The sequence below is a fragment of the Copadichromis virginalis genome, linkage group LG15, assembly GCF_057382275.1.
Source record: "Copadichromis virginalis isolate Kocher_CV1m ecotype Utaka linkage group LG15, C_Virginalis_male_GT1.1, whole genome shotgun sequence".
Taxonomy (NCBI): Eukaryota; Metazoa; Chordata; class Actinopteri; order Cichliformes; family Cichlidae; genus Copadichromis; species Copadichromis virginalis.
The window spans coordinates 40,493,194-40,506,121 of NC_140632.1; the positions used below are offsets into that span (position 1 = coordinate 40,493,194).

The window sequence follows — 12,928 nt, forward strand, 5'->3', positions numbered from 1 at the left end:
ACTGCAACTCCAGCTAATGAAACTACAGAAACACCTGCAACTAAAGAGAAACTTCTGCAAACTCAATATTCATCAATTTGTAGTTAAACACACCAACTAGAGCAACTAAACCAGTTGCTCCAATTACAGCAGCTGGACCAACAAGTAAATTAACAACTTGCAACTAAATGCTGCAACTACACCAAACGCTTTACCTACAACAGCGCGGAACGACACACCACAACTATTGCCACTAAGGCAACAACTAAAGCAACTTTGTTCACTGAAAGTTCTCTGAGACAAATGCAAACAAGTGTTCTTGGTTTTTATTTTATTTTATTTTACTTGCTGGTGTGTAATATCCCTTCAGACTCAGAGGTGCATGTTCATTGCATGCACCAGCTTCATTAGACTTTTCCAGACCCTGGTCTGGACCTGCGTGGTTCCAGTCATTCAGAGGGTTAGTGCAGGTCTCCACTCGGAATCCCTCCACTTTGTGGTCTGGAGGAGAAACGCGTTGCCACATGAGGGAGGGAACATTTGGTTTGAGATCAAAGTGTGGTTTGGGTGGGTGGGGTTAGAGTGGCGGTGGGCAAATGGAAGTTACCTCAGCACATGGCCTGTAATTGTGGGCTGGTGGATTCAGAGAAATGAGGCTGCGTGATGGTGTTTGGATGAAGCCACTGATGAGCTCTGGTTGAAGAAAGAGAAAAAACTTTGAGCTGCCCTTTAATTGGAAGTTTCTTTTTGTTAAACGTGAAAACTTTATTTAAAAGAATAAGAACTTTTCAGAGCATTGTGAAGAAACACAGTAAATGCAAGGAGAGGACAGTACGAAAGATTTAACTCAAGCAAGTTGAGCGAAACTCTCCATGTAAAGTCTGTTTTTTGAATGTGATTTGTATGTTATACAGATGAGGGTTGTAGATGGAACAGTTAGGTGATACTAAATAGAAACATAAATGAGTTGATCAAAACAAGCTGTGAACTTTTGCGTTATTCTCTTTTGCAGATGTTTGTTTTCATCTGTGTGGAAAGTGTGGTTGGCTCCTTTGAGGGAGGGTTTTCCTCTCTGCAGCTCAAAATATCTCAACTATAAATAGATTCTCTGGACACCGCCAGTTATTTTTATCCCAACTGAGGCTAAATTTACCGAGCCAGGCGTCGCCCCACCCGTCCCGCCACAGAATAACCCCCAACCCCTCCCTTTTCCTTTCCTTCTCAATTCTCCACTGTGGTCAAACCAGAGAGCTGAGGTCACAGTCTGAGTGAGGCTGAAAGGGAGCTCTGAAAAAGAAATGGGTCAAACAGAAGCGCACATCTAAAAGTGTCTAAACTCAAATCCAAGAAGGCAAAAAAGAAGTATTAATAAAAGTAAATGAGCTTGCTGAATGTGTTTTCCCTTCTTCCCCCTATTAAATGCATAAAATGCATTTTACTCTTTGAGTCTGATCAAAGTTCACTTTATTTGAAGTTGCTTATTGTAAATATGCAGTGTTATCTCACACCCTGTGGCATCTTGTTAGTTTTTGGAGCCCAAAGAGATTGAATTTGGACCACAGGATGAAATGCTGAGGACAGTTTGGTTAGGAAGCTGCATTCATAAACTGCATGGGTGCATCACATAGACACATACACCTTCTAACTTGCTACTAGAATTTCACAGTACAAAGCAAGCTATATTATCTGTCACAAAATTGCAAGAAATGTTCAAAAAGGCAATGACATCACACACTCAGTCAAGAGATGCAGTTCAGTGAGCTGAATCACCCGAGGTGAAGCCTAACAGACAGCTCTGGGTACAGCTGGCGCGCTTCTAATGATGCAAAATTCAGTTTGAGCAGGTTAGAGGTAACATTTTGTTTGTTTGTTTTAATTTGATTTGTTTTTTAGAGTTATCCAGGCTGTTATAATATATGAAATTATCCACAGAGACTAATATTGTATTTGTGCAGAATGTAAACATGTTTATGTCTGCTGTAAGGTTAGGCAACTTAACATGGGAGACTGCGGGGATAAGCTTACTTTTGCAGCCTGCCTCAAGTGGCTACTAGAGGACCTGCAGCTTGTGTCTTAGCTTAATTTTGTTGCTACTCAGTCCTAATGCAGGATCCTGTCTTTATTACTTACAACCACAGATGGCAGTAACGCGTTACGCGTTACTTGTAACGCGTTACTGTAATCTGATTACTTTTTTCGAGTAACGAGTAAAGTAAGGGATTACTATTGCAAAATCAGTAATTAGATTACTGTTACTTTCCCGTAGGAACGCTGCGTTACTGCGTTACTAAAACCGTGATTTTTTTGCGAGAATGTCTCATGACAGTGACGTAAGCGAGTGCGCCGTTAGAGACAACAGCTGTGTGCAGATCAACAATGGATCACATATCGATTGTGGGAGAGAGTATGAGCGTGCAGCGTTTAAAGCGTGGAAGTACTGACCTTACTTTGAGTTTGATTCCATAAAAAGTGACAAAAACATTAGTGTCCGCTGTGCGTGGGAAGAAAACTTCTTTTTACAGCGAAAAAACCCCTAAACTTCCAACAAGCACCGAGTAGCTACGACGTAATGGGAAACTCACAGAGAAACTCGCGGATTCTTCCACTGACCGCGGCACACCTGCACCAGGGTAAACCTCCGCCTGCCCCACTCCTGCTTTACAGGTGAAAATAGAGCAACAGGACCGCTGAGTCTTTGACTTTATTTATTTTCTGCTGTGTTTTACTTGCATCTATTTGAAAGACTGAGTGTAAACACAAAAATTATTTTATTTTATGTGCTGGAATGTGCAGAAAATAAGTTTAAATGTTAAACTAATTTCTTCCAGTCAGTTACTTTTTTCAAGTAACTTGACCAACACTTCTTACAACTGAGCTGACATACCTGCAGCTCTGCAAGTCTGAGTATCACTATAAAAAGTAACAAAGTCCAGCAAAGGTTACTTTCTGATTAGCTCCTTCTGTCACTTCAGTTTCAAGCAACGCTGAAACATTAGTAGCTGTGTAAAGCTGCAGATATATATTCTCTCAGTTCATCCACGGTTGAAATGAATATCTGATCTACATTAATATATTCAGTGGTTTCTGAAAGATCAATATGACCCTGACTTTAAATACCACAAAATACAAATATTTCACTGGAAGTCATCTGTTTTTCAGCTGCATTCATCTGTGTCATGAGTGGGTTGAATGGAGTTAAGAGCCAAAAGATAAAGTTGCAACTTACAACTGGAAACTGATAAAAAGTTACAAACAGGAAAGATTTCAGTAAGGGATGATAAAGAAAGTCAACTTCTGGTTTTGCTGCCAGTAAATCCCCCCACAGACACACACGCCCCCTGAACACATGCATGTACGTCTGTTCTTGTGAGAACCCTCCTTTGCATAATGCAAATTCTCATAACTGTTATCCTGATTCTAACCTGAACCTTAAAGATGAATCTTACCTCTTAAACAGCTATATAAAGCTCCTATGGCGACGAGCTACAAGGTCTAAAACACACACCGGTCCTCGTACAGACAGCTGTTAACACACACACACATGCAGGAAGTGGTGTCATTTCTGGTTTGTGTTGTTCAGAACACAGGGTGATGAACTCAGTAGATCACAAACATCCATATAATCATTAACTCACACAATCAGCCCTGAACTTTATTTACAACTACCCAGGAAACAAAATGACACAAGAGTCTGTAACCTGCAGGGGGGGCAGGGGGGTCAACATCTTCTGCCACTTTTTTAAAACCAACACGTCCAACAGCAACAGAGCTGAAAAACAGAAGGCAATGATCTGCAAATCTTAGAAGCCCAGCAGTCATAACAAATGTTCAAATTGAGATGCTTCAGTATTCCACAGGGAAGCTTGTGCACTAGATGTTCTTGAATTTTAGCAACACGGGTTTCCAGCCTTTTGTTGCTCCCATCCACTTTTAAAAAATAAGTGTCAATAAAAAGAAACAGACTGAAGATTTTTCAACTAATCAAGTTAATTTGCAGCAGGTCAATAATATGACAGAAGACCATCTTAGAGAGGTAGTGTTTCTCAGACATAGAGATGGACCGAGGTTCAGCTGCAAATTGAGGAAAAATTTCAGAATAATGTTCATCTGCGTAAAAATTGTGAAGACGAGGGAAAGCGGGTTGTTAAAAAACCTCCTTGTGATTGCTTTGGTCATTAGCCTATTGCCATGCTCGTAGTTTGGATACAGGTGACAGACTTGTCTACAAACATGGAAACAATGGAACTATGAAAAATGTGACACAAACGGAGAGCCTCAAAGTAAAAGTTGCACCTTTTGAACAGTGATAGTGCTGAGGCACAGCTTTTGCTCTGAAGGAGAACCTTCTCCATTTCCAGTTTGCAGTCATACTTTTTCAGTATGTACCATCCTCAGCCAGTAGTTATCAAGTATTTGCAGACAAACATGAAGCATAAAGGCAATCGTGACAACGTGCTAGCAAACATAGATATTGTTAGGAGAGATTTAGTACAGCACCTTCCTTGCAAGCACTTTGACTCAGTAAGAACCAGGAACCTTCAGGCACTACTGCATGTTGGGAAATATACATTTTTCCCCAGCAGATGATGATTGTATCATATTCAATATGGAAGGAAACTCTTATGTGTTTTTATTTTAGTTGAATATGTTTAATTTTAACATTAAAGTCTGTGGGAATTGGTTAATTTTTAAGCTAGCCTCAAGTGGCCATAAGAGGAACTGCAAGTAACAGCACATAAGTGTTGGCTTCATTTGTCATGTCTGAAGGCTGACTTACACCCAGTGGTCAGGTGGGGCCTTTCTGTATAGTCTGCCTAACATAAATCTTAGTTCTGTTTAATGTGAAGCACACTGACTTCACATGTAAATGCAAATCCAACATAAATATCGTTTCCAATTTATAAACAAAGCCCAAATCCCCTTTGAGTCAAATTCATTGAAGGGTCTTGAGTTCAGATCCTGCTTGTGTGTTTGGACGCAGCGTCACAGCACCTCGAGTTCAGGACCTGCAGCACTGCTGAGGTCAGAGGTCTCTCTCTGCTAATCAGCGTCTGCAGCGTCCTGCCACATCAGACTACACGTGTGGCGTGATGACATCACATGGGGGGGGAGTCAGGGGGTGAAAAGTGAAGGTTAGCTGGGAGACAAATACGTTGTTTTTAACAACCTGTTTTCATACAGCACATACGAGCAGTGCCATTGGTTCCTGGTTTGTTTTAGGTGTAACTCATGAAACAATTAAAACAATAAAAAAAAAAAACACAAATGTAATAAAGTAAATTTTGATTTTAATGCAAACAGAAAGCATACATCGATAGAGCAGGAATAGAAAAAGATAAAAGTCAACATCAAACGAAAACATGTGAAGCTACATTCCTGAAATTCCTCAGCGGTTTGAGTGCTGCGAATTCCTGTCTGTGAAATGACAAAATAAAGCCGAAATACCTCAGGGACAACAGATTCAATGATTTGCTTCTCTCTTCATGACAGGCGGCTTCTGACATGCACAAAGGTTGTGACACAGAAACAAAAGTCTGTGTTCAGCATCCAAAAGACAACAAACACGCTGACCCATTTCCAAACCACAGAGCGATAAAGACTTTTCTTTGTGCCGTCATCCTGAGATGTTTTTCATGTGGAGGAAAACAAAGATGAGGAGCAAATGGGTGAAATCACTGATTCACCACTCAAACGCAGGCAGAGCTCTCTGTCACAGTACAGCATGCTTCATCGGCCAAACAGCTGCTGATGAGAGCTGAGTGGAACAATCAACCACAGATGCCTCCTCCCATAGCAGGTCTCACTGGGGATGTTGTGGCTGCTGATCCTAGTGTATTTGAGCTGGTGTAAAGCCCACAAATATGTTCCAAAAGAAGAAAGAGTGGCTTTAAGAGCTGAAGCAAGCAAATTCAGTGGACGGGGGTAAGTAGGTGCAACAAAATGAAAAGGTTGCAGAATAAATCCTCACTGATTAGCCAATAACGGTGTAACAGATAAGAAACGTTCTCATCCCAGGTCATCAGTCACTGCTGTTCTGTCAGATAACTGCTGGTTATCATATTATGTTATACTGGACTACATAATAAATCGTCAGCCAGCTGATTGCAGTTTATGTCATACTTGGTAACATTTTTTACACTTACTAAAACAACTTGGTTAGTTTTAGAAAAGAGTTTAAACCTTGTCCATTATTGACCGATGCCACATGACATCTTGTGCATCTGACAGTGTTGACAAAAAGAACAGGCTGCAACATATTATTGAAAAGGCCTGCAGAACATAGAGCTGGTGTCTTTATACTAAATAACGAATTTCAAGGCAGAGATCAAGAAGTCAGTTTGATAACAGACTGTCTGTGCATGCTGGATGGCTATGACAGACATCCAAACCTGGACTTCAGTCAAATTTGCATCCTTTACTATAGTAAAAGGTTAAATTAATAATGTTAAGATGTATTTTTAGTGTTTAATTCAATGTCAGTGAGCCAGTAATTGCAGCTTTTTTGCTGCCTTTCTCTCAGTACTTAGATGCTTGTGTGTTTTGTGATGCTGGAGCGATCTCTATCTCTCATACACTCATCACCCCTCTCCTCCTCTCTCTGACTCATCGCTCTGATGCTCTCCTCTGCTCCTGAACCAACCTTACATGGTCAATGACGTGGTGGCAGGATCTCCCTACGTAACACGCCAACGTGCCATTCAGCACAGCTTCGGCACCTTATCTAATATAGAGACCGCCGCCTGCCCAGCCGTCCAATCAGTCCACTCCATCTGTTTCCAGGGTGACGTGATGTAGAGAGTAGGGAGCTTCCTCACCGTTTGTGAACAGAAATAGCTGCTAGAGTGACACACTGAGCTTCTTTTTAAGTCTTCTAAAAATAACGCCGCTATTCTTGAGCTTTGGTGATCTGATGAGCAGGTCAACGCCACCAACGCCATCAGGAGCGCACATATCAAACGTTGCACAAGGGGGACGTGGGAATGCTGAACGTAAATGGCACAAATAGTACATCAAGCTTTCATAAGAAGCAACAGAATTTTCTAGATTCAAGGTAAAAACAAAAAACAGGGACAACTTCAGTTTTGTGTTTACATTCTTTTGCTTATGATGGCACACTTGCATGAATGAATGGAGAGCATTATATAATCTAGTGTATGTCTGAGACAAGAAGGCAAAGTTTGATCTATAATTGTTTAATCTGTGATCGTCATAACAGGCTGACAGAAATATTGTGTAATGGAAATCAAAACAAACATTTCCTGTTTTATTCTTGTTTCACTTCATTCTGTTCTGCTTGCTGACGTTGGCCCGTTTCCATTGTGTCCTCTTTGACCTGATGTTGTGATGTGTGAGTGAGATGTGGAGTCACACTTGGAGTTGTAAGAGAGTCAAGTATTATATTTACAAAAACCTCACATATGTTACAACACTGGTACAAAAAGAAAATATGCAACACTTTTCAAAACTGTGGACATTTTTAAAGCCATTTCAATGTGTTTATTACTGTAAAATGTCCTGAAATAATCACATATCAATTATTTCAGGACATTTTGCTTGTTTTTAGGGTTTTGCCTTTATGCCTGGTGTTCTGCCAGTCTGACTGCCTCCATGCATATATGCACAGCCTTGGACTGAAAGATTTGGATTCGATATAGTGTCATCAGATAAGCACAGTTGTGGAGGAGTCGGAAGTCTCGACATGTTGATACTGCAGTCAAACTGGATTACTGCACTGAAGGTATTTCATTGTGTCCTTGCTGTGAGGTATTTACACTCCCAGTTTCTTTTACTTAATGCACACACGCACAGGGATATCGTTGTGGGTGTGTAAAATGATTAATGCAGGCGGATACATTTCTTATTCACATCAGGGACACAGTGACCTCTGTGCTGCCACCACTGACGCCTCTGGATCAGATCAGTTTGCCTGCTTCAGGGCGTGAGCTCCTCATGTGTAACCCACTGCAACTGCACTTGCTTAATGTTAATGTTTACATAGTGCTGCTTTCATAACCGAGGATGACATGGCAGGCACCTGTAAAAATAATTGTGAATAAACAAATTATAACATCTTCATACAAACATCTTAACTTTCAGCATGAATAAGTTCAAGTCTTGTCCAAATTGTGCTCAATTAAGCTGCACTTGCAGAAAATTATTCTAGCTGCTGAAAATAAAATTCACTGATTAAACTTCTTGGATATTCTTCTTGGTGTTTGGATCACCACATCACAGTGGAGTTGTTAAGATCAGTGACTCAGCAGACAGGTAGGTGCTTTAACTGCATCTGTCAGCCTCACCTGAATGAAATCACTCCTGTACCACGGTTTTATGAAGGGGGAAACTATCCATGTTTATTTCTGATGTTGATTTGAAGATTTTAACTTGGTAGTCTATGAGGATTGACTCATTTTGACTCTCTCAAATTATATGATTAGAGGGTTGAAATTTATTGGAAGCATAGTTTCAGTAAAAGGTCTGCAAACGAGTGTGAGTGAAAGCTGGACAGCACAGAGCAGATGCTTAACGTCAAGAGAAACTAAAACTTGATACTTGACATTGCACGGCTCAGATTGAAACAAGGATCAGAAATGACACCATCAGAGACGAGGTGTGAAAAAGCTTCGTCACAGCCACTCCATGACAGTGTGAGCAAAACACTGTGTAAATCTGAAAGCACTTATATGCCTCGTGTGTTTTGCCCAATGCAACTTGGCTTCCAGTCAGACAAGCTGACTGTAAACTAGCAGGACAGAGGCAATAACTAAGCTAGCATAGCACAGACGAAACAAAGCCTTTTTAGAAGCAAGTTTTCCCTTTTTGCAACCTCATTCACATGCCTCTCTTGTCTTGGCAGTTATTTTGATACAGCATGTTTAACTATAATTAGTAGTGTTCAGTTCATGATTCTTAGAATGCCGTACATAATGTCTCTAAAGACAACTGCAAGCAGAGAGGCTAACTGCACTATAACTGTACATGCTGTATGTACTGCCTTTAGCAACCAGCTGATCATGTCAGGACTAAATTCTTGCCGCACACTGTCTGAGCTGAGCTGCCAATCACCTGAAGAATTGGGAGTGCTGGCTGTGTCTGGCCTTCAGGCCCCAGCAGGGACGGGTCGCTGCCAAAACAATCAAACCTGTGGCGTCAGCAAAGTGGTGGAGTCCCCATCAAATCCATAAGCGGGAGGAGTAACAGCAGGATGTGACATCAGGATGTGACATCATGGGCAGAACTGGCTGCAGGCCCAGCTTTAGTTTACTGCTCCGGTTTCACACAGGCACACAACTGGAAGAACTCGGTGTTCTTTTTCATACACACAATGTCTCGTAGAAAAAGGTTCAGTATGCATAAAGAAGCCAAGAAAACTCCAGGGAAGTAGTAACAGGCTGTTCACATCTATTTAAAATCATGTTTGATGTCGTGAAATATAAATAATGTCAGAAATAAACCACAAATGTTATCAAAGAAGTATCATGTTAGCCCATGAGCTAGAGCCTTGAGTCCAGCGTGTAGTGCATTCAAACATTAATAAAACCCTGCTCCAGACCTCTGATATTTGATAGAGCAACATGGTCTAGGCTTAAAACACAGAGGGTCAGTACTTTCACTGTTTTAGACCCATGCTGTGGAAAAGGTTCTTCTTACTATCAGATCAACTCAATAAGTTCTCCATTCAAAAAAAACCTTCAAAACCCACTCGTGTAGACTGGCTTTTGTATAACATTTTATAACGTCTTGCCGGTGCTTTATACTGGTGACTTCTTTATTTTTTATTGTTTTTGTTTTTCATTGTTCCCCTGGTCAGACTTTATGTAAGTTATTGCTGCAAAGAACAGCATTAATAAAGCTTAAAAAACAAACAAAAAGCCTTATTATTGTCTATATCTTATCTTCTTCTTTTTCAAGCAAGGCAGCCACAAACCCACAGGACAGGAATAACCTACACACCGTCCAAGTATCACCATGGAAACCGAGATGGTGTGAAGATGTCCACCGACATACTCCTCCGTGTTTTCATCCATTTTTATCCTGCAGAGTCACAGACAAGATAAACCATTTATATGCATCATGCAAACAACTTAAAACCTAAGTTGGATTAACTACAGAACGGCACCACATTTCCACATCAAAGGCATTTTTTTGTCTGAAAAGTGGATGCAACAGTTTTCTAAGAAGATTTTCAAGGAAGCATTTTCCCATTGAGCTGCATCAGCTAAATGTAAAATCCAGATTATTTGTAAATGATTGCTCTGTTTGCACTGGAACACTGTCAGCATTTTACAGATGTGCTGAGTTTCATTTAACCTCCTAAGACCCGAACTCTTCCACGGCATGCATTTTTGATTTCTCTTTGATATTTGGGCATATTTGGACCCAATGAATGTAAAAGAATGACCAGATTTTTTTTTTACCTGATTTTTGTTTCTAAGAAAAATGAGAGCCACATATGAGGATAGTTGTTTAAAATTTCGATAGAACAATAGTAGTATAACATCCTTGTAAGTGGATATCAGGCCCTTGTAGAGCAAAATTCAGTATTTTGGTCTAAATAACCCAAAATGTGATGTCCACATATATGGACGCAGGTCCTAGGAGGTTAATATAGTTGAATCAGTTCTCTGATGACAAGATTGTGATACCAAAGATGTCCTCTGCATGTTTTTTAGACCAGTAGGACACGTTCAGAATAGAGAACTGAACCTTGTGCGAAATTAGTGGAATGTCCTTTAAAGAGTCCCCTTCATGGGGCCAGGAATAGATCATAATTTGAGGTCCACACTGATACTATCCAATAGAGAAAAGGCCACCATGAAAGAGAGATAGGACTACAAAAATTATAAGAATCAAACTGGACCCAGAACCATTTGTCTTTCTACAAATATAGGACCTTAAGCAGAACTTGATAAGTTTCCTGTGGAACTTATGGGGCCAGAATTTGTTGATGGACCCAACACTGCATGCTAGTTTTTCTAGACATTAATTCTAGATTCTGTGACAGAACTGTCCTCCTATGCTTCAGAAATGACACAAGACCCCTTTAAGGTAGTAAAACAAACCCACACTCATACATACACACTTCTTTTAGATGAACCACACAAAAATCGATTATATTTCCATCAAAACTTTATTGACCAAACAGAATAAGTCACAATGTGGTTTCACTTCTCACTTGTGGCAAATCCATCACATCAAGCAGACTCATATTTAATGTATTTAGATACATCAGTGTGTAAAATCACATCATGACAAAAGTTCATGTGCAGCAAACAGGTAAGCAGAACACCTGCCACACCTGCAGCGCAGATAGTCGAGAGCTTTACATGCAGCTCTTCAGTTCGTTCATGTGACCTCCATTTGCGTCACTCAAGTCCTGGTATTTCATCTTCACTTCCCCCTCTGCAGCTCCATGACTGAGACTTCCTGCTCAGTCTGGTCCAGCTTCCACAGCCACTACCAGTACCGACGTTTCACGTGCTCCACGAGGACAAAAAGACCTCCCCCATCGGGCTCGGATTTGGCTCGGTCCGGCACAGCACAACAACTCATACCGCGTTACTTCTGCGCAGGTTTGATTGTTTTCACTCTTTTCTCACCGCTCCCCGGCGGTCTGATTCGGTTTGGCTTGGCCCGGTTCCAGTCAACGATCTTGCAGCTCCAGGCAGGGCACCCACTGATTGCTGCATCGACTCTCCTCACAGAAACTGCCGACGTCTTGCAGGGCTTGGCACTGCAGAGGCTGCACTTGAGGGTTCTGCAAAACACGGTGGGGACGGACGGTTAGATTCTCGGAAACATTTTTTTTAAACTTACAAGAGTATAATATCATGAACTTGTATCATTTCTCGAGTAGCTCAAAGCAAGTTTACACTTACATTGACCAGAATGCAGTGCAGATCCCGGGGTTCATTGCTGTTGCTGTCCTCGGTGTCCTCCTTCAGCAGCTGAGCCAGCCGCCTCATGCCTGACACCCGCAGGATGTTGATGTCGTTGTCGCAGCAGAAAGCCTGCAACAGCGTGAAATGGATCTGCAGCGCTATGTCGTCTTCATCCTCCTCATCAGTTGCGAGGATGCACAGTACAACGCTGTCTGGGTCTCTGCATGCGGGACAGAAGGTGAAAGACCCGGTTAATGTCAGCGTCATTACATATTTCTCATATCAAAAGCTTTGGCGTGGTTAATTAAGGTGAGGAAAATCAAACTTATACTTACACATTCATGAGTTTGGCGGACTCGTAGACTCCAACCGTGAGACAATCCTGCTGCTGAGCAGCGACCAGTAGCTCCTCCAGAGCTTGACTCACCGTCTCCATCCTGCAGAGAAGCGGAGGCGGTTAGAAATGTGCGAACGACACGACTAAACTGTGGCAAACAACTCTAAAGTCTACATATAAGCATGCAGATGCAACCTTTAAAGTACAAGCCGGGATTATAAACTCAACTAGAACGCGATCTGTAATGTCAGATCAAATGTGCCAATGCGTAATTGCGCATCACACACAGCCGAAACTTACTTTTTTTCGGTGCTGTTTGATCCAACGACCTCTTCCAAAGTCATGTTGAAGTCAGTAAAATAATCCACAAGATCCAGGATAAGAAGAAATATCCACAGCGCGGGGATACGGCTGTACTATGAAATTCCTGATACAACGTCCAAACACAGTGGTATTCCAGATCGTGTAAAGGTCCTTTCAGAGTCCGTTAACTGAGTAACAAGTCCGATTACTGCGAGACCGCGAGCAGAAAGAAACTGTGCCTCTCTCAGCCGAAACTCTCTGTTATATTACTGCTTCGCGACCGTAGGCGTGGCCACGCCCAGCCTCTCGTTCGTTCATTGGTTTGCCGCTATGAATACATCCCCCGTTCTCTGCGCCTATTTGCTGAGAGCCAGAAGACGCTGGTGATCCCACGTTGGTGGTTTCGGAGAATCCCCCGCTCTCTCCC

The 12,928-nt window shown here is 41.6% G+C and overlaps 1 protein-coding gene and 1 long non-coding RNA gene across 2 annotated transcripts; both read right to left on the bottom strand.

Annotated features, from left to right (window-relative positions):
- Positions 1–255: 255 nt before the first annotated feature.
- Positions 256–3,528, bottom strand: LOC146693053 (uncharacterized). Its single transcript, XR_014915044.1, has 3 exons — positions 3,426–3,528; positions 587–672; positions 256–480 (listed from the first exon to the last, which is right to left on the bottom strand). It is a non-coding gene; the product is annotated as an uncharacterized LOC146693053 (long non-coding RNA).
- A 7,563-nt stretch (positions 3,529–11,091) lies between these two features.
- LOC146693054 (growth arrest and DNA damage-inducible protein GADD45 beta-like) lies at positions 11,092–12,749 on the bottom strand. The gene is made up of 4 exons (XM_085433402.1): positions 12,499–12,749; positions 12,197–12,298; positions 11,859–12,081; positions 11,092–11,737 (listed from the first exon to the last, which is right to left on the bottom strand). Exons 1-4 carry the CDS (start codon positions 12,540–12,542, stop codon positions 11,624–11,626), a joined length of 483 nt encoding a protein of 160 aa, XP_085289528.1. The 5' UTR covers positions 12,543–12,749; the 3' UTR covers positions 11,092–11,623.
- Positions 12,750–12,928: the final 179 nt, after the last annotated feature.